Here is a 21572-nt window from a genome sequence, read left to right on the forward strand (position 1 = left end):
TTTCTACAGATGGTCGACAAGTATGAAGAAGCATAGATAGCTTTTTAAAATAGTGATGTGATAACTTAGTGAGTTTATTTCATTATGTGTGTGTGTGTGTGGGGGGGTTGCGTGTGCATGTGTGTGTTTGTTGTTTTGTCCCAGGCGGCTGTGCGCTGTGACTCCCTGGACCAGAGTGGCTCAGCTGATGACCTGGCAGAGACCTGCTTCACTGAGCCCCCGGCCGCCTCCTCTACGCCGTGCCAGAGATCGTCCAGCGTGCACACACTGAAATACACTCACCCCCAGAGGGTGATCTCCTGCAAGAGCCACAGCCGGAGCCACAGTGAGACCACCACCCATGAACACGTACCTGAGCAGGCCAGCTGTGGCTTGCAGGCAGACACAGAGGCAGAAAAGAGGCCTGTCAGCCCTCAGGGCCCATCCAGTTTGAAGGTCACCAGCACTGAATCCATCCTTTCTGCTCCACTGCTTAACCACAGAGCGGCCGGGTCAGACCCCGCCCCCACGCTGGATGATGCTGATGAGGAGGTCGATGGTATGAACGGTTCGGTCACTCAGCCTGCTGCCGTTCCGAGTCTCGGGGAGCAGCTGAGTCGCCTCAGTCACACGGCTTCGCCCGTCTCAGGCAGGAGCAGGAAGCAACGGATGAGCCCACCGCCGGGTGACGAGCCGGTCACTGAGGCCACACAGTTTCTAGACAGTAGTGTTGAGCTGAGGAGGCGGACTCTGTCGTTTGATGCCACCACCGTCTCTCCTAACCAGCAGGAGGGCAGCTCTGTGGAGGACATAAAACCAGAGCCAAACATTCTGCTGAACTTCTCATGAGAGGCACAAAAGCTTCAGACTGAAGCAGGAGTGTTTCCTGCTGTTTCCTCCTTCCTATTAGATTTTCACAGTGTGTGAAAAGAAGTCATGATGTGTGTACAAGTGAAGAAATCTAAGGACTGTTTTGTGCTTCAAGCACACAAAAATGCACACGTAAAAGAGAAGTTTCTTTTTCTTCTATCATAGTCTTAGCTTTAGTTCAGGCACAGTAGCGGCCCGGCTGTATTTACAACCTTCCTGTTGCTTGCTCTCCTGCTGTTGCCATTAGTCATCCTTTCTCTACAAGCCTAGGTCAGAACACAACACAAAGATTGTGATGCTTGTTATATACAGTGCCTTACAAGAGTATTCACACCTTTTCAACTTTTCCACATGTGGTGTTACAAAAACAAACTACAGTGTAGTTTGTTTGAAAGTAAAGTGTCATTTTACTTTGTGAAGTAAAGTATGCTGTGGGAGAGCATCATGCATGATGCTCCTGCCACCATGTTCCAAAGTGTGGAAAGTTTATTTATATGCTCTTTATTTCCCACCACAAATAAATTTTGTTGGCCAAATAGTGAACTATTAGTCTTACTTGACCAGAGCACTTTTTTCCTCATTTGCTGTATCATCTTCATCACTTGTTGCAAAATGGAAGCATGACTTCTTACTGCTCTCTTAAACACAATCTTTCTCCCACCTGAGCTGTGGATCTCTGCAGCTCCTCCAGAGTTGCTGTTGGCCTCTTTGCTCCTTCTCTCAATGCTCTCCTTCAAGCCACTCCATAATTTGACCTGTCTGCTGTAATCTTTGTGATGCTGGTGTTCCAACTAATGTTCTCCAACAAATCTGCTTCTCAGAGCAGTGAATTCTGATGAAGTTATCTGCAAGTGGACACTATTTACCTGTCAGATGATTGCTGGGGGATGACTTGTTGCAATGGGTTTCATTAAGTAAAAAAAACTGAGTACAAAAGCATGCAATATTTTTCATATTTTCATAATTAAGAAGTTTGCTTTTAAAGTCACTGGTAGCCTTTATTCAACAGTAGCTTCATAGGAAGAAGGGCAGAGAGAAGAGGAGGAGATATGCAGCAAATGACCCAGACAGGGTCATGGAACCAGGGACCACTGAGCTGAGGACCAGAGCCTCTGAGTTGCCTACCAGCATGTGGTCCCCCAACTAAGAAGATTATGAATCACTTTAGCTTCATTGTTATGTACAACTTTGTGTTGGTCTGTCAAATAGACTCCCAATCAAATACATTGAAATACAGTATGTGGTTTTGAATAAATGTGGAAAAATACATAAGATTTAAATACTTTTGCAAGGCACTGTATTTTCAGAAGTCTATGATTTTATTTTAATTAGATATGCATCAAGAGTCCTAAACGACTTATAATCCAAGTCAAAGCAATATATATGTTTGTGACTTTGTCACATTTGAGAAACTTAAACCCCAAAAAGATCACTTCTAGTTGATACTAGTCTGTTGTTCAAAGTTGCAGTATGTAACTTTTATGATTTTTTTAATATATGTATTTGTTGAAACTGTTACTATGTCATGACTGTATGGTGCGAAACAGACAAGCTGTGAGAAAAATCAAGCTCCTGTGCCTTCTCCCAGTGTCAACTAGAAACAACCAGTCAGAACCAGGAGGTGGGTATCAGCGCTGTCAATCACCTCTCTGTGTGGTGCTGCTCATCCTCCCTCCCTGTTACCCCCTTGCTATCTGCTAAACCACAGCTAGCATAGCCAGTTGTGAATGCTAAGGCTAGTTAGCATGGCAACGAAAAACAGCAGATAGTTCTTCTGTAATGTAAGTTGTTTCTCTGCCATTATCACATTTAGCAGTGAGTACATGTGGTGATTGATAGCACTAATACCCTCCTCCTGGCTCTGATTGCTTGCTTTTGGTCAGGAATGGTGCATTTCTTCAGATGGCAATCTGAAGAAATGCCATCACCTCCACCTCAGGGAGGAGGTGGAGGAAATTGATCTTTTCACAGATGATCTGTCTCATACCACACTGTCACAACATGGTGACAGTTTAAAACAAATATCTAAAATAAACAGTTTTTATAAAACTTACATACTGCAGCTTTCACTAGTTTTTTTACCCAGTGAATCTACCTAACTTTTGTAGTTTTATTGTATAGCAATAATCTTGATATTTAAGTGAAGAGACCAACTTGATTTCTTATCCTTCCAGCAGTTTTCAAAGCTAAATCATAAAAGCTAGAAGCTATAATTTCATATTTAATTATTAAACCTTGAACATTTTTTCATGTAAACAATTTTTAAAAAGGTTCGAGAAAAAATTTGTTTTAAAAACCTTATGTATTTAAGGATGGCCTTCAGCCTCTATTTATCTCTTACTTCTTGACCAATAGTATCACCGTATGTTCATTGTCTAAAAATCTGAAACACTTTTATATTTTTTTAATTTTTTTTGTAACAAACAGGACTGGATAAGCCCAGTCCCCATCAACCTGGAAAATCGATGTTGCTTTTTGAACCTTTCAGATAAAATCTTGTGGTATGACCTGGACTTTAGTTGTGTCTACCTCTTTTTTTCCTCCCCTGCTTCTGTCTATTTGTATCTTAACTTTTTTCACTCCCCGTCTCTCCACATCTTTGTATTCTCAGGGTACAAGAAGTTCAGACACAGTTGAGTGTGAAATATGTCAGTGGAGCTTTGCAGCATTAGAGTGCCCCCTGTTGTCTGAAGTTGGGGCTTGCCCCTATTTCTCTTCATTGTTTAAAGAGACACAGGTGCTTTGATGGAACTACAGAAGGGCTTATGTAAGTGATGAAACAATGCTTACAGTTTGTAGAGAAGGTTATATTTTATTAAAACTGCAGACATGATAAAAGAAAGCTGCATTTCTACATTTCTGAATGTCAGTTTACCAGCATTATATCAGCAAGGGATACACAGTGAGCTGTACATGAATGGACAGAGCTGGAATAAAACCTCTTCCTCTCTGACTTTTGTCTGACTCTTGTTTCTCCTAAAATTGTTAGAAGACGATCATCTTGATCTAGCATGTGCCCTGCAATCTAAAAATACGGCATCTGCCTGCTACTGCTAATGAATTCAGCACAGCTCTATCTAATTATGGACTTCCAAGCAAATGTGGATTGGTATGCCTAACACGTCCTCAGATGTCATTCACGATACATAATTACATTGAAAAACTGTTTCCAAGATTGAAGGAACCAAAAATTAAGAAAGAAAAAAAACATCTGAAGATCATGTGAACACAGGCAGAATCACAGTTTTGATTGTGGTGTTGACAAGTACAGTTTATTTCCTTTTGTTTTTTTACCAATTCAACAAATCACAATAAAATATTTAATCACATTAATATTTCACACTGTCAAGAAACTATTTTCTTCAAGTTCTGCTGTTTCTTGCATTCATCTCACAATATGTTGGTCATACCTTCAGCTGCTGGGTGACCAGCCTGAGTTTAATGAAGAGCTACAAAGCTTCCACGTCTCTCCCACTGTGTCCATTCATAAGGCAGGTCAAGCATCTTCACTGGTCTACATCTATGTTAATCTACACTTCACCCAATAAGCATGCAGCCAGGATGTTGCTCATTGTGAATCTGAACATGTGTTTCCAGATGTGCAACAGCATACAGGTGTTAAGTACATCTGTACTCACGTGCATCAACATCTGTGTGTGTGTGTGGGGGGGGGGGGGGGGGGGGGGGGGTGTGTATGAATAAGCTTAGCCAGCAGTTGCCATGGTGAAAATGGATCTAACTGCTCCCTAGAGGGGATGGAGTCCCAGTAAAACCAATAGGGTGGGCTCAGTGTGTTGTGTTGTACAAATAAATCTTCTCTTTTTGAGTTTCTAAAAAGCAGGAGCCACCGGTCTATGCTGTGTGAGTTTCTGGGGGTCCAGAGTTTCAGTGAAGGGCGTGGCTTGGTAGGGGTTGGTGGTAACGATGGTGCCTCCGTTGGGGATGGGGTAGGGAGTGGCTCGGATGTTGTTTGGAGGAGGGTCAAGGTGCTGCCAGGTGAATAAGTTTGTATTGCTGCCAGTTAGGTAGCGCCGAAGAGCACTTAGCGTCAACACGGCCTGTTAGTAACACAAACATAAACAAGAATGAAAATTAATGTTAATGTCAAATGTTCAGAGGAACATTTAACGAAATTAATTATTCCTAAGATGTTGCAGGTGCAGCAATATGAAATGATAAACTGAGATAAACAAGGCAATGTTTAATCATTAACTTTTGTAAGACTAAGAATCTTAAATGAGGAAAAATCATTACACACTGTAGGATTCTAATACTGGATTATTTATTAACCTTTTGTTCGTTCTCAGGCCATAAAGCTAAGTACAGCGCAATCTTTAGTCAAACTACTGCGCAATGTGAGGAGGATAAGCTCTATTTGATGAAAGCCTAAGCAACACGCAATATCTTATTGTGTTTTTGTATTTATGTGTGGTGACACATAAATGCAAAAACACAATAAGATATAAATCTATTTACAGATAGAAATATAGAAAAGGTCTCTAAGCCAGATTAACAGTCATAATGTTGTTAATAAACAACATGAAAGGTTGCTGTTATTGATCATAAAAATACTTAGGAGATAACTGATTTTGACATTTTCCAAAATAATGTTTTGAATTTAGCTTACTAAATGAATGAACACTCATTCCAAAATAAATAGATACTGCCCAATCGACCTCTTTTGTTTAAACAGCATTGTTTATTTTGGTGTTAATTACTGTTAGCAATGCAAGTTGATAATCCATTTCTTTTAATTCAACAACAACAACAAACGTCATCTCCAGGCACTTTTAAAAATTCAATCACACATCATTCCAATTAATCCTAGTCGTTAAGTTTAGTTAATTATTCCAATTAGTTTAAAACATTTCTATTTAAGGAAACCCGGGAGAGTCCATTCTCAGCATTAGCTCCTCCAGGATGAGAACACAGAGACAATTTTGACTCTACAGCAGCAGCCTCTAATCTCAGTTCTCAAACTCTACTGACCCTGGTACTTGATACATACTTGATACATACTTAGCATGTATGTATCAACAGCAGAATGGAAAAATCAATCAAGTTTGGCTTTATATAATAAAAACATAAAAATAAAAAAGTCATAAAAGACACCATAGAGTCAAAAATAAAGAAAAACAGAAATAAACATTACATTTTGATGAATAAAATCATCAAAATCATCAATACACATGAATATGTTGGTCAGTGTTTCATTTATGAAGTTTCAAATACAACTCTAATCAGGTGGGTTTTTAGTTTTGATTTAAAGGCACTCTGCTTCAGCTGTTTAAACACTGAGTTTAAAACTTACAGTTTTCTGGAAGTCTGTTCCAGATTTGTGGTACATAGAAGCTGATCGCTGCTTCTCCATGTTTGGTTCTGGTTGTTGCAGAGCAGAACCAGAACCAGAAGACCTGACAGGTCTGGAAAGTTGATACAACAACCTTCCAGCAGATCTTTAATGTATTGTGGTGCTAAGCCATTCAGTGATTTATAAACTAACAACAGTTTTTCAAAGTCTATTCTCTGAGCTACAGGGAGCCAGTGAAGGACTTTAGAACTGGGTTGATGGGTTCTATCTTCCTGGTTTTAGTGAGAACATCAGCAGCAGCGTTCTGGATCAGCTGCAGCTGGAGGATTCATTTGTTGGACAGACCTGTGAAGACGCTGTTACAGTAATCAATGTGACTAAAGATAAATGCATGAACGAGTTTCTCTAGATTTTGATGCGACATTAGTCCTTTAATCCTGGAAATGTTCTTCAGGTGATAGAAGGCCGACTTTGCAACTGTCTTTATGTGGCTCACAAGGTTCAGGTCAGAGTCCATCACTACTCCTAGGTTTCAGGCCTGATCTCTAGTTTTTAGCTATAATAACTGAAGCTGTGCATTGACTCTAGATCTATAACTCTAGATCGTTCCTCTTCAGGTCCAAAAATAATAACTTCAGTTTTGTTTTTGTTCAACTGGAGAAAGTTTTGGCACATCCACACATTTATCTATTCTTAGCATCTGTTCAGTGATTGGATGGGTTCAGAGTCTCCTGGTGACATCATAATGTAGAGCTGTGTATCATCCGCATAGTTCTTATGCTAATACTAATCTTATTTTCTGTTATAACCTGAGCTAGATATAACCTGAGCTAGCATATACTGTAGATACTGAATAAGAGGGATCCTAGGTTTGAATCTTGAGGTACCTCATGTGTGACTTCTGTCCACTTCAATGGGAACTTATTTATTGAAACAACAAAATCCATGTTCTTCAGGTAAGATTCAAACCAACTGAGTACTGGGCCAGAGAGTATGACCCAACTCTCCAGTGGTTTCAGCAATATGTCATGGTCAACAGTGTCAAAAGTTTCACTGAGGTCCAACAGAAACTCAGTACAGGTTCTGTGCACTGAAAAAAGAAATTAGTTGAACCAACTTAATTGAATTGCTTCAATTGGTAACAAGTAATTCAATTAAGTTTATTCAACTTAATTTATTAAGTTTAACCAACTCAGTATAGTATGATCCATCCATCCATCCATCCATCCATCCATCTTCTTCCGCTTATCTGGGGTCGGGTCGCGGGGGTAGCAGCTTCAGAAGGGAGGCCCAGACTTCCCTCTCCCTGGCCACTTCTTCCAGCTCTTCCGGGCTCTTCCCCCTCTGGGGCTTCATGCCCCTGGTAGGGTCACCCAAGGTGACCCTACAAGATGACCCCCAGACAGCATAGCTCCTAGGATCATTGGGGCACTCAAACCCCTCCACCAAGATAGGACAAAGTCCTAGGTGAGGGACTAGACAAAGCGCAGCCCGAAGACCCCAAAGATGAACAGCACCTTTGGACTTCGTGTTCTCTTGCCCGGACGTGGGGCACCGGGGCCCCACTCTGGAGCCAGGCCTGGAGGGGGGGCATGATAGCGAGCACCTGGTGGCCGGGCTTTTACCCATGGAGCCTGGGCGGGCTCAGCCCGAAGAGGAAACATGGGCCAACCGTCCCATGGGCCCACCACCCGTGAGAGGGGCCAAAGAGGTCGGGTGCATTGTGTGATGGGTGGCGGCCGAGGGAGCGGACTCTGGTGGTCCGGTCCTCGGTTGTAGAAGCTGGCTCTTGGGACGTGGAATGTCACCTAGGAAGGAAGGGGAAGGAGCCAGAGCTAGTGTGTGAGGTCGAGAGATTCCGGCTAGAAATAGTCGGTCTCACCTTGACACATGGCTCTGGTTCTGGAACCAGTCTCCTTGAGAGGGGCTGGACATACTTCCACTCTGGAGTTGCCCATGGTGAGAGGCGTCGGGCAGGAGTGGGCATACTTGTTGCTCCCCATCTCTGCACCTGTATGTTGGGGTTTACCCCGGTGAACGAGGGGGTAGCCTCCCTCCGCCTACGGGTGGGGGGACGGGTCCTAACTGTCGTTTGTGCTTACGGGCCGAACGACAGTTCAGATCCCTTTTTGGAGTCCTTAGAGGGGGTACTGGAGAGTGCTCCTCCTGGGGACTCCCTTGTTCTGCTGGGGGACTTCAACGCTCACGTGGGCAATGACAGTGAGACCTGGAGGGGCATAGTTGGGAGGAACGGCCCCCCTGATCTGAACTCTAGCGGTGTTCTGTTGTTGGACTTCTGTGCTCGTCATGGATTGTCCATAACAAACACCATGTTCAAGCATAAGGGTGTCCATATGTGCACTTGGCACCAGGACACCCTAGGCCGCAGTTCGATGAACGATTTTGTCATCGTTTCATCGGATCTGCAGCCGTATATCTTGGACACTCAGGTGAAGAGAGGTGGGGAGCTGTCCACTGACCACTGACTGGTGAGTTGGCTCCGGTGATGGGGGAGGAAGCCGGTCAGACCTGGCAGACCCAAACATGTTGTGAGGGTCTGCTGGGAACGTCTGGCGGAATCCCCTCTGACACGGAGCTTTAACTCCCATCTCCGGCAAAACTTCGAACACATCCCGGGGGAGGTGGGGAACATGAAGTCTGAGTGGACCGTGTTCCGTGCCTCCATTGTCGAGGCGGCCAATCGGAGCTGTGGCCACAAGGTTGTCGGTGCCTGTTGTGGCGGCAACCCTCAAACCCGTTGGTGGACACCTTCGGAGAGGGATGCCGTCAGGCTGAAGAAGGAGACCTATTGGGCCTTTTTGGCCTGTGGGACTCCGGAAGCAGCTGATGGGTACCGGCAGGCGAAGCGGCATGTGGCTCGGGTGGTTGCTGAGGCAAAAACTCGGGCATGGGAGGAGTTTGGAGAGACCATGGAGAAAGACTTCCGTACGGCTTCGAGGCGATTCTGGTCCACCATGCGGTGTCTCAGGGGGGGAAGCAGTACGGCACCAACACTGTTTATAGTGGGGATGGAGTGCTGCTGACCTCTACTCGGGATGTTGTGGGCCGGTGGGCAGAGTACTTTGAAGACCTCCTCAATCCCACTAACATGCCTTCCATTGAGTAAGCTGAGCCTGGGGACTCTGGGTTGGGCTCTCCAATCTCTGGGGACGAGGTCGCCAAGGTGGTTAAAAAGCTCCTCGGTGGCAGGGCCCCGGGGGTGAATGAGATCCGCCCGGAGTTCCTTAAGGCTCTGGATGTTGTAGGGTTGTGTTGGCTGACACGACTCTGCATCTCACTCTGCATAACGCATGGACATCGGGGGCAGTTCCCCTGGATTGGCAGACTGGGGTGGTGGTCCCCCTGTTCAAAAAGGGGGACCAGAGGGTGTGCTCCAGTTATAGAGGTGTCACACTCTTAAGCCTCCCTGGCAAGGTCTATTCAGGGGTCCTGGAGAGGAGAGTCCGTCGGATAGTCGAACCTCGGATTCAGGAAGAGCAGTGTGGTTTTCGTCCTGGTCGTGGAACACTGGACCAGCTCTACACCCTCGGCAGGGTCCTGGAGGGTGCATGGGAGTTCGCCCAACCGGTCTACATGTGTTTTGTGGACTTGGAGAAGGCGTTCGACCGTGTCCCTCGGGGAGCCCTGTGGGGGGTTCTCCAGGAGTATGGGGTACCTGGCCCTTTGATACGGGCTGTCAGGTCCCTGTATGACCGGTGTCAGAGTCTGGTCCGCATTGACGGCAGTAAGTCGGGCTCGTTTCCGGTGAGGGTTGGACTCCGCCAAGGCTGCCCTTTGTCACCTATTCTGTTCATTACTTTTATGTACAGAATTTCTAGGCGCAGCCAAGGTGTTGAGGGGATCCGTTTTGGTGGCCTTAGGATCTCATCTCTGCTTTTTGTGGACGATGTGATCCTTTTGACTTCATCAGGTCGTGATCTGCAGCTCTCGCTGGAGTGGTTCACAGCCGAGTGTGAAGGGTGAAGAGTCCAGGCGGATTGGCGCAGTGTCTGCCGTCAAGCGGGCGCTGTACCGGTCCGTCGTGGTGAAGAGAGAGCTGAGCCAAAAAGCGAAGCTCTTGATTTACCGGTCAATCTACGTTCCCACCCTCATCTATGGTCATGAGCTTTGGGTCATGACCGAAAGAACGAGATCGCAGATACAAGCGGCCGAAATGGGTTTTCTCCGTAGGGTGGCTGGGCTCTCCCTTAGAGATAGGGTGAGAAGCTCAGTCATCCAGGAGGGCCCAGAGTAGAGCTGCTGCTCCTTCACATCGAGAGGAGCCAGTTGAGGTGGCTTGGGCATCTGGTCAGGATGCCTTCTGGACGCCTCCCTGGTGAGGTGTTCCGGGCACGTCCCACTGGGAGGAGGCCCCGGGGAAGACCCAGGACACGCTGGAGGGACTATGTCTCTCGGCTGGCCTGGGAACGCCTTGGGATTCCCCTGGAAGAGCTGGAAAAAGTGGCCGGGGAGATGGATGGATGGATGGATGGATTGATGGATGGATGGATGGATGGATGGATGGATGGATGGATGGATGGATGGATGGATGGATGGATGGATGGATGGATGGATGGATGGAAAAAATGACAGCAGCTACAGGACAGCTCTTTAAGAGTCTGCACCCAATTTTATCTTCCTCTCTTTAATTTTCTGAAAGCAATTAACCATGCCAGCTGGACCATGTATATTAATTAAAGTGACCGACTTTGCTGGAGCATCACTTCTGTATTCAGCCAGTCCATAGTTAACATTCTCTTTGCAAAAACGATTAAAAAAAAAAAAAATCAAATCACTGGTCATTTTTGAGTCTGACTTTCCACCCAGGGAAATGGGGCTTTTCTTAGACTGCAAATGCATAAATTGATTTAACACCTTCACATTCTGGATGGGAGTTGTCGCAGCTCAGAAGATTTTATATTTTATTTTTCTAATTTTTTTTTAGCAAGTTTAAGTTACTGTTTAACTTGTTTTTTCACCTCTTTACTACAAGCAGAACCCTCTTTGTTAAAATATATGTTTCTCTCATTAATGATACTTTTCACTGATTTAGACATCTATTGCTTATTATTGGTAAAGACAAATTCATTTCCTCTGCACAATAAGATTCTTACAAAAATTTACACTGTGTTCCAAATTATTATGCAAGTGATATTTTCTCAGATTTTCTTAAATGGTCAATATGGTCAATGTATATCAGTATAATTTTCAAGTCATAAATTTTCAAGTCATAAATCAAATTTTGTACAGTATAAATAAAATTTTACTGAACACAGCTCCCCATGAGAGCAGTATTTTTTTCAAAAATAAAAAAACTCAAAATGCACTATTCCAAATTATTGAGCACAGCAGATTTTCTAAACATTTTATGGATTATAAAAATGGGATGTCAGAATACCTTCCCAGAGCTGCTGTTTTGATATGAACTGCATTCCACCCTCAGATCTTTTGCTTGAGAAAACTCCAGCGCTTCTCAATAGGGTTGAGGTCAGAGGAGGATGGTGACCACACCATGAGTTTCTCCCCTTTTATGCCCATAGCAGCCAATGACACAGTAGTATTCCTTGCAGCATGAGATGGTGCATTGTCATGCATGAAGATGATTTTGCTACGAAAGTTACGGATCTTCTTTTTGAACCATGAAAGAAAGTGATCAGTCAGAAAGTCCATTTACTTTTCTGAGGTCATTTTCACACCTTCAGGGACTCTGAAGGGGCCGACCAGCTCTCTCTCTCTCTCTCTCCATGATTTCAGCCCAAAAAATGACTCCACCACCTCCTTGCTGATGTCACAGCCGTGTTGGAACGTGGTGGCCACCCACCACCAGTCCACTACTGCATCCATCTGGACCATCCAGGGTTGCACAGCAGTCATCAGTGAATAAGTCTGTTTGAAAATTAATCTTCATGTCCGGCTGGGCCCACTGGGACCGGCTCTGCTTGTGAGCTCTGGTTAGGGGCCCAATAGTAGGTTCAAGCACTGCAAGCCTCTGGAGGATCCTCCACCTTGAGGTTCTAGAGGCATCAGCAGCTTCAAATAACTGTTTGCTGCTTTGTAAGGACATTTTAACAGCTGCTCTCTTAATCTGATGAATTTGTCTAACAGAAACCTTCCTCATTCTGCCTTTATCTGTACAAACCCATCTTTGTTCTGAATCAGCCACAAATCTCTTCACAGTACAATAACGCTTCAGTTTTCCTTAAATATCTAATGTCATACAGCACTACACTATCTGATGATTTTCGTCAGCAGAGAGAGCTTTTCTCTTTCCCATGTTGCTTGACACCTGTGGCCTGCTTAATAATGTGGAACATCCTTCTTACGTAGATTTCCTTTAATTGAGCTCACCAGACAAACTAATCAACAAAGCTCTCTGAAATTAATTATAGTGATTCAAAGAGCCCTGACACACAATACCGTCTATAAATTTAATAGCACAACAAAAATGTATATCTTTATGACACTTAAATCCAATTTGCATAATAATTTGGAACACGGTGTATATGAGAAGCAACTCTCAGTCAGTTCATTTAAATCCAAACAGGCATCAATAAACAAGTCCCTTGGTTCAAAGATGAGCCAAAAGTCACTCAATTATTTTTTTCAGAGCAGGTTTGTATGTCGGAGCCAAATAAACCACACAGTTTTCAGACAAAAAATAAATAAAAAATGCACTAGTAGCGTTTGCTCTGGGATTACAAGAGTAACAAATATCTGCAGAAACTTCCTGGATAAATAAAAAGGGCGAAGAAGACAGAAAGTAACTCAATGTCAGGAGTACACTTTGTCTCCCTAGGCATCCCCACATTTCACCATTGTTTATTAATACATAGACAAAGGCCTCCGTCAAGTGATTTCCCTGTCACTGTGGATGTCTGTCAAGACACAGTAGTTTTCCAAAGTCATCTGTTTCCAGCTCAAAAGCTCCATCCTGCTTCTTGAACCATGTCTCAGTCAGGGCAACCAGACAGACATTTTTATATTTCGTAAGTAACTTAACATTTGCCTGTAAAACATCCAGCTTATTCCGGAGCGATTGTGCGTTGGCAAGGATGATTGAGGGCAGGGGCATCCTCCTAAGGCCTGGTCTTTTAAGTCGCTGTTGGACACCTCCCCGCCGGCCCCTTTTCCTAGCACCCGAATGTACTTAGATTGATCTTCTGCTCCCCGAAGTTGGATCATGCCAGATAATCTCCGAGGGGAAGGAGCATTCTACTTTGGCTATACCTGTTCCCAAATTCTAAAACAACAGGAGATTATACTATTATACTGAAGTGAATCTGGATATGTGCGCTTAATACTCCAAAGATGATAAAAAAGCATCACAGCAGTAAGGGAGACCACCAGCTGGTATGTCATTGAGATAGAGATCAGTTCATAAAAACTGTGGTAGAATAAATTGTAAAGTGCCACACAGGTCTGCAAATTACACAAATTCGCACACACACAATCTGCGTGTCACCCAGACCAGCACCACCTTGGAGCCACCCACCCATGTCCACCCACCCAGAAATGGTTGACAACAAGATACCCTACTGAATCCATTTTAATCTTGGCAGAAATTATTTGCTTGTCAAAACAGAAACTCCACCTAGTTAGAAAGGAGCAAATCACTTAAAATAATCTTGTAAGATAAAATAATGCACTTGTATTCATCATAAAGGAATTATAGCCAATTTGTTAAATTTGGGGTTTAACGTGTAACACTTCTTGCCCTCGTTTAAATCTAAGTGTAAAAAACAGCTCACCAAATGTTCCATTGTGCAATTATTTATTAAACTGTGATGAAGCCAGAACAGAATTTCTGTCTGCATCTCAAAGTTTCTAGATCTTAGTGAAACTTGCAGAGACTGCCTAGGTTAAAAGATAAAATTCAATAAGGGCATAATGGAAGCTTCAGATACCTATCCATCCATTATCTTTACACCTGATCCATAGTGGGGTCGCTGGTGCCTATCCCCAGTTGTCAACAGGTGAAGGGTAGGGTCACCCTGGACAGGTCGCTAGTCCATCGCAGAGCAACACAAAAACAGACCAGACAAACAATCATGCACACACACACATCCCTAAGGAGAACTTAGGAGATCAATCTAACTGACCATCAGTGGGAGGAAGCCAGCATACCTGGAGGAACCCACCATTCACAGGGCGAACATGCAAACTCCATGCAGAAAGACTCCAGGCTGGGAATTGAAACCAGGGCTTTCTTGCAGCAATGCTACCAACTGCACCACTGTGCAGCCCATCTTCAGTAACCATTACACTATTTTTATCCATTCTCTTGTAAATCTATTACAATTTATTAGTTCAAAATTTGTTTTCAGCTATTGATTTACTTTCTACACTTTCTACATTGATTTACTTGCAGAAAAAGGTAAAGAGTTATCACCAACAATGGGTGAGAGGTGGCATACATCCTCCACAGTTAAACAATATATTGAATAAATAATCATGCATTTATTTAATGATATTTTTATTTGTGAAACTGTAATACTGTTGGTTATTCATACCACTGGTGTGTGAAAGTGTGTTCAAATATTGGACAACAGAAAAAGTGGGGGGAGTCTTAAACAAAAGCCTTTGATCAACTTGAGTGGAAGAAAGAAATGTGATTCTTTCCAATAGCATCAATAAGCAAAACAACATATGGTGGGTTAAATGCACATGGTGATGAAGATGATGAAAACAGAAAGAAAACATTATTTACATTAATGTGTAATGTGACATAATGTGAATAAAAGAGGTACAGACCCAGCTTAGGATTGAAAAGAAGCAAAACGTGATAATAGCTCTGGCAGCGTCTGAGCCCTGGGCCAATGGCAGCTCATCTGGAGACGTGGCCTGCCACTGATTGGCCAGAAAACAGAATCCAACAAACCACAGGAAGCTGGCCACTCCTGAAGGAGAAAAACAGGACTGTATTTATTTTCTTGCTTGTATCACCCCACAGTCAGCTGTGTCACATTTTTCTTTCTTTTGTTCTTTAGGTCAATGTATTTACCAGGCACTATGTGCCATTTTATAGCACGATCGAGTAACTACGTATGTCACCTTCAATTGTTATAAAAATGCTATATATATCAAATGACTTAAAAGAAAATTGACTTAATAATTTAATGGCTTGAAATTGGGTCACTTGTCTCTTTAAAAACTCCTGTTCTTTTCTGAAACTCCACCCACAGGAAGTCATCATAACATCTCTCCTCTATTAACCCTTTAAAAACGTTTTTACCAATGTTTACATAGGAACATAGTAACCCCAAACCCTTGCTGGAAGATAGTAGTTCCAGCAAGGGTTTGCTAATCGCTGCTGGCTAGTCTGAAGGAGCTGAGAGAGGGAATTGTTGGGGAGGGATGCTCTGGTTGGTGGAAGCTCAGTTTGGAGACTGCAGCTCTGAGGAGGAGCCTGGCCCTTGAAGGTGGTTCACCCAGGTGTTTTGCACAGTTGAATGGTTGCTATGGAGTTTAAAGAATTTCTCAAAAATTCTTTAATTTTTGGCAACACTCCATGTGTGATTTTAATGAGAGAATAACATTATAAGATGATGCAATGCTCAAAAAAGTAGATTTTACTTTTTACTGCTTATTTTACTGCTTAGATTTTTTTGTTTTCTCTTATCACTTCGCATAAATCAGGAAGACTTTGTGGTCTTTGATCTCTACCAGAAAAGATGAGGTCGAACAGCACCGCTCGTTTTCGGTCCTTGAGGTTACTCATAGAAGGGAAGTAAACATCCAGGATCAGGAAGCAGGTGCTGCCAAGGAAACAGGCCACGCCCACAGTCATGCCATAGTTACAGGCATGAGCATTTTTGTTAAAGACGCACAGTAAACGTTCGCTGCCGATGTTGATGTAACCCTCGTTCACTATGCAGCTGAACACCACGATGGAGAAAACCTGCAGAAAGAGAAAAAGTATCATCTAAGAGACGTCACTGATGGATGACACCCACAGAGACAGTTATGAATGCTTGATTTCCCAAGCAGATCGAAATACACATCAGCTCTCAACAAAGCAATGAGGTTTGAAAGCACCCAAAAAGAATCAGTTCAAAAACAACAGTTCTTTTGTTGGAAATATGCTAAAGATGTTCACAAAGTCGCCCTTCTATCACCTTAGGCACATCTCTAGGATTAAAGGACTAATGTCTCAGCAAGATTTAAAGAAACTCATTACTGCCACAGTGTCTTCACAGGTCTGGCTAAAAAGAAATCAATCCTCCAGCTGCAGCTGATATAGCTGATGTTCTCACTAAAACTAGGAAGATAGAGCACATCAACCCTTCCTCAGGTTCCCTGAGGAAACTCAGAGAATATAATAGTATATGCACCACAAATCTGGAACAAGCTTCCAGAAAACTGCAAACCAGATGAATCACTGAGCTCCTTTAAATCAAGACTAAAGACTACTTTGCTTGCCTTTGATTAATTATAACAGGAACATGATTTCTCTTTATTTTGCACATAATGTAATGCTTCTTATTCATTTCTTGTTTTGCATGTTCTACCATGTAAATCACTTTGAAATACCTTGCTGAAATGTGCTATTCAAATAAACTTGGCTTGACTTATTTATACATAATGTAATTTAATAGTGTAAAGGAAACAATACAAAATTTTGAGTTTGGGTTTGGTTCCTATGATTAACTAGCAACTTGTCCTGAGTATGCACTCAAAAAAAGAACTCAGTGAAATGTTGAACTAAACTTAATTGGGGCCTGCTATAGCAATGCATAGGGAGGGCAGTGACTGACATGTGAAGTCAGTCAGTCACTGCCTCCCATGCAATGCATGGAAGGCACTTATTGTTCTACACCTAATAGAATGTCTCTTTAAACTTTATTTATTAATAATCCATCACCGTTAATGCAGCTCGTACCGCTGCGAGAAACCCCACAAAAAAGGTATTAAAATGTGCGGCTCGATCCCAACATGAGGGCTATTATTTTTATTGGGGTTTCGAGTAAAAATGGCGACGTAAAAACTTAAAAACGAGCAAAATTTTCAACTGCCAAACTTTAGTGTGTAACTCACACCAACTGCTGCTGCGTTAGACTGAGAAATGGAGTGGAGTTTTGACCCCAAAACAATTTTGAAATCGCCTACAAAAATCGCTCTATTGGTATCAAAGTCAGTCATGACATTGCACCGAATGCCTGCTCCCGTAAAATGTTTTCAAAATTTCTCTAAGGCTGATGGTTTTCTGTCAAGGTGCTTCAGAGCGAAATCATGTGACAGGGAAAACTCAGCCTCCCAGCCATTTATTTACATCCTTTTCTCAAAGATTTCAGAGCTCAGCGCACACCCTCTCTCCATCATTGCTGTTATTGCTGTGAGTGAGCTACAGAGGTGAATCACGGTACTATCGGAGACGAGAAATAGTCCTCTCATATGCTTCATTGGCCTTACGGTTCCTGAATGGGAAGGAGTTGCTCGGACTGTTTATTTTTTTCAGAAAAACTGACTGGGTGTCTCACAAAGATAGAAATATTTCTCCACCTTTCTGTCTCACACACACACATATGACATGGTCAGAGGGCTTAGCTCCCATTTAGAACTACAATGATGGCTGAAGGTTAGAACTACAGTGATGGCAGAACTCTCACTTACTATAGAGGAGGGCTGAGTTGACAGGTTAGAACTACAATGATGGTGGAACTCTGAGTTGAGCAGAATGTTAGAACTACAGTCATGTCAGAATGTTTTGGACATTATATAACCAATTTAACCCAACCACTGTTACACATGGGATTAGTTTGGCCATTTAAAATGAAGCATACTGAAAATTTCAAAATAAAAGCCTCAATATTCCTCTCAGGTTAGTGCACCGCCTATAGCGATGCAATAATATTAGAATGTATTACCTTTACATGTTCAGATGTTCAGAAGTTTAAGTAAGTTTAAGTAACTTTAGTAATACAACTGTTTATATATATTCTAATGTGACACACTAGTATTTTTGTCTTAAATACTAGACACAAATTGTATTCTTTAGGTCACACTTTTAAAAAATCTAACACTTAAAGTTTTGCCCCAAATGATCCAAAACAAATAGTGCTAATCTGTTTTGCACCATTTATTTGTTTAGGCACCCATGCCAGAACAAAGTTACTTGTGAATATTAGTTATTAGTTGACAACATAGAAAGAACCTTCTGGGTTGTCAAATAGTCAAAGTCACCTGCCATATCCTTATGTCATAAAAGTTAACATAAGTGAATAGACCCACTTTTCCTTCCAATTTGCTCTTTAGTGAACATTGTTTAGTATTGTGAAGACTAATGAAGATGGAAAAAGTTTATTAATATGGTGACTGAAACCAGAGTGTATATATTTGCATTACATATATAATGATGAAGTGATTCTGTTGTGCTTGGCTGTTTGTCATGTGGCTTCAGTGAGGGATTGTGGGTAGGATTTATGTTTGTTGTTATCATTTCAGTGAATTGTTTGGCATTCTTCTTTTAGTGCAGGGGTCTAAAACTCCAGTCCTCGAGGGCTGCAGTCCTGCAACTTTTAGATGAGCCTCTGCTGCACCACCTGAATAGAATAATTAGGTCATTAAGGCTCTGGAGAACTGATCTACACAAGGAGGAGGTCATTAAGTCATTTCATTCCAGTGTTTTGTACCTGTGGCACATCTAAAAACTGCAGGACTGCGGCCCTTGGAGACTGAAGTTTGAGACCCCTGTTTTAGTGATTAGTCTGTTCCTCTTAATCATTATGTGTTAGTTTGTGTTGAATTATGCAGTAGAGTAACCATAATTTTGAGAGAGGTAGTCATCATAAAGAGATGTGTGTTACAGAGACGGCCTTGAAAATGCCATCTGATAGAGGATTCTTGCGTTATAAGAAGGGATGAATCTTCTCTATATATACAGTAGCTGCAAGATATATAACTTGGCAGATGCCTTGTTATATGTGATGCTGTTTTATTGCTAATAATTGTTTGTTCCACAGAACAAAAGTGTCGTAATTTTCATTTATTTAACTACACTGTGTGGAAATTGTAACTAAGACTGAACTAAGGCTGCTATATTAATTAAAACTAATAAAGAAATATTCAGTCAGTTAAGTTGGAGCTGCAAAGTATTTTTCATTGATTTCACTAAATACAGTTAAGTTCATATCAGTTTCGTTAAAATTGTTTATATACTGTAACTGTATTTAGTAAATTGAACAAGTTATTTTTCATGAATATTCTCTGCTTCTTGCCCATGGACTCCAGACCTCCACAATAAGTTGATTAAGTGATAAAGTGATGCTGTTGGTTCAGTAACTAACGTCATCAATCCATTATGATTGGAGCCATTGTGCTTTGTTTATGCATTTGTGTCAAATTACTTTCAATCAGATCAGAATCATTCTTTCTGTTAACTTCTCTTTTGTTGGTAAATTTATTTTGTTTTATGGCTACAGGGACTGCTCATATTATCACAGTAATGTCTTGTCAAAATAAAATGCTTGTTTTCTTCAGGTTTCTTTCAGTTGGAAATATTGGTTCTATTATTTTAACAATGAAAGTGACGTCACTTTGAAAGCTGGAGGCTATATCTGATGGAGAGTTCTTTATAATTCTCTAACAAAATGATTAATTATTAATGTCCCACTACTTCATCCATGAAGGCACCAAAAGTCTTTTTACTGATCTGTCAAATGCATATGTCCCAGAGTTTCTTCTTCTAGATTTAGTAGCTTTTTCAGTTGTTCTTTTTTATTCAAATGTACATTTTTCCAATGCACTTCTGTTAAGCCGTATTAAGATGAATAATAAGAGATAACACAGACACATGATGACTCACAGCTGCACGGCATCACATCACAATGGGAACAAGGGTTTCATCCCGAGCAGAAGCTTTATAAAACGTAAAACCTTCTTTCGTTGGCTTCTTATCGACAGAAACAGAAAAATTCAGTTCCTCAAATTGAGATTTTGTCTAAAAACATAACTGAAAAGCTGGATTGGAACGCATCACGTTATCGCAAAGCAGAAAAGCAGAAAGGGGAGCTGCAGGTAGGCCCGTCCATTCATGGAGACCCGCAACACGCATTTGGAAGAGGAGGCTTACCCACGATAGCAGTCTGAGGATGGTGCGGGGATGCGTGAAAAAGGCGACCGGATCGAAGGGGACTCTCCCGGCCTTCATGGCTCCATACGCGCTCGCTGTCTCCATCCCTCCGAATTTCAGCTCCCTCAACGAGGCTGAGAAAGCGAGAAGAGTCGGTGTGACAGCGTTCTTCTTCCAGGAACAAGATGAAGTCACAGCGCGTCACCGAGGCTCATCTCAGGCTGCAGCATCGCCGCTCCGTCTTCAGTCGACTCCAACACCTCCATCTGAACAAATCCACGTTTGCCTTTCTGTTTTTGTCTTGCTTTATGGACGTTGGTCTTTTTCTATTTAAGAAGGTGAATGCGAACCAAGAGCTTCCTGTAGTCTAAAGATTTCAACATATCAAAATTGCCCTTACAGAAAAAGCACAAGATTTTTACCCGTGGAAAAACGATGTACCACATGTGAAGTGATACGAGTCACATGAAAAACCACATATATGTTAAGTTGGAACTTTTCATGGTAAAACCAATTAAAAAACATGCAAATAAAAAACATGTTCACATGTTTCACATGTTCACTCGAGAAATATGGTCACATGTTCCATATGTTAATAGAACATGGATCACATGAACAAAATACTTGGTCACACTGCGAGCATGTCACCCTTGTGCATGGAAAAAGGGAACCACATGTGAACAAGTGTGACATCTATTAATCTTCATTATGTACATACTTTTTATGAGTTGTAGTGACACCCAGATTGGACTCATAAAGTTGTGCAACTACCTTTTTATGCTACAAATTAAATTTTCTGTGGAGATTTTCAGATTTTCAATGTTTTTCTTTTGCATCTGACTATTCATATGACCATCCATCCATCCATTCATCAGCAACATTCAAAAAAGTTAATAGGAGTGCACAGAACTTGTTGAATTGTCATCTTCACAAGGTCTTTGGTTTTTCTTCTGGGTTTGATTTGTACATTCTGGGCCGAAACATGTTCATCTCTTGGACACTGAACCTATCTCCACCTTATAACCACAGGTGAATCTCCAATTAAATGTTTCAGTTAAGCTATTGGGAGTTTCCAAAGCCATAACATAATCTGGGCTTTTCCCCTCACAGTTTAAAGGCCATTCTTTATGTAAACTTTTGATTTTGAAGACAGAAAATAAATAAATCTGACAAATTATCTCATTTAGCAAATAAAAATACTTTTGTTAATTAACTAACCTAAAATAAGTGACATTTGGTCTGATTTAACTTAAAACTGTGAAAAAATTGTGGTTTTTTAAGTGGTGTACATAAATTTCTGGTTTTAACTTTTTGTCTTTTTATGTCTCTGTGTCTGCAAAAACA

General features: G+C 42.0%; 2 protein-coding genes across 2 annotated transcripts in view; one reads left to right on the top strand and one right to left on the bottom strand.

Annotated features, from left to right (window-relative positions):
• LOC116720559 (voltage-dependent T-type calcium channel subunit alpha-1H-like) overlaps positions 1–3802 on the top strand; it is a 176051-nt gene extending 172249 nt beyond the window's left edge. Inside the window, 1 exon segment of the mRNA XM_032563892.1 lies at positions 145–3802. Within this exon segment, the coding sequence (XP_032419783.1) occupies positions 145–828 (684 nt within the window). The 3' untranslated portion in view covers positions 829–3802.
• On the bottom strand, positions 3642–21415 carry LOC116720562 (synaptogyrin-3-like). The gene is made up of 4 exons (XM_032563896.1): positions 20229–21415; positions 15824–16058; positions 14912–15057; positions 3642–4907 (listed from the first exon to the last, which is right to left on the bottom strand). Exons 1-4 carry the CDS (start codon positions 20331–20333, stop codon positions 4680–4682), a joined length of 714 nt encoding a protein of 237 aa, XP_032419787.1. The 5' UTR covers positions 20334–21415; the 3' UTR covers positions 3642–4679.
• Between the last annotated feature and the right edge of the window lie 157 nt (positions 21416–21572).

The sequence above is a fragment of the Xiphophorus hellerii genome, chromosome 5 (genome assembly GCF_003331165.1).
Source record: "Xiphophorus hellerii strain 12219 chromosome 5, Xiphophorus_hellerii-4.1, whole genome shotgun sequence".
NCBI lineage: Eukaryota > Metazoa > Chordata > Actinopteri > Cyprinodontiformes > Poeciliidae > Xiphophorus > Xiphophorus hellerii.

Excerpts from the sequence above, each read along its gene's own strand:
- LOC116720562 (XM_032563896.1), bottom strand. The coding sequence starts at position 20,333 with ATGGAGACAGCGAGCGCGTATGGAGCCATGAAGGCCGGGAGAGTCCCC. Across the intron at positions 16,059-20,228 it reads TCCTCAGACTGCTATCGTGG|GTTTTCTCCATCGTGGTGTT; the intron begins GTAAGCCTCCTC and ends CTCTTTCTGCAG. Across the intron at positions 15,058-15,823 it reads GTTCGACCTCATCTTTTCTG|GAGTGGCCAGCTTCCTGTGG; the intron begins GTAGAGATCAAA and ends TTTCTCCTTCAG.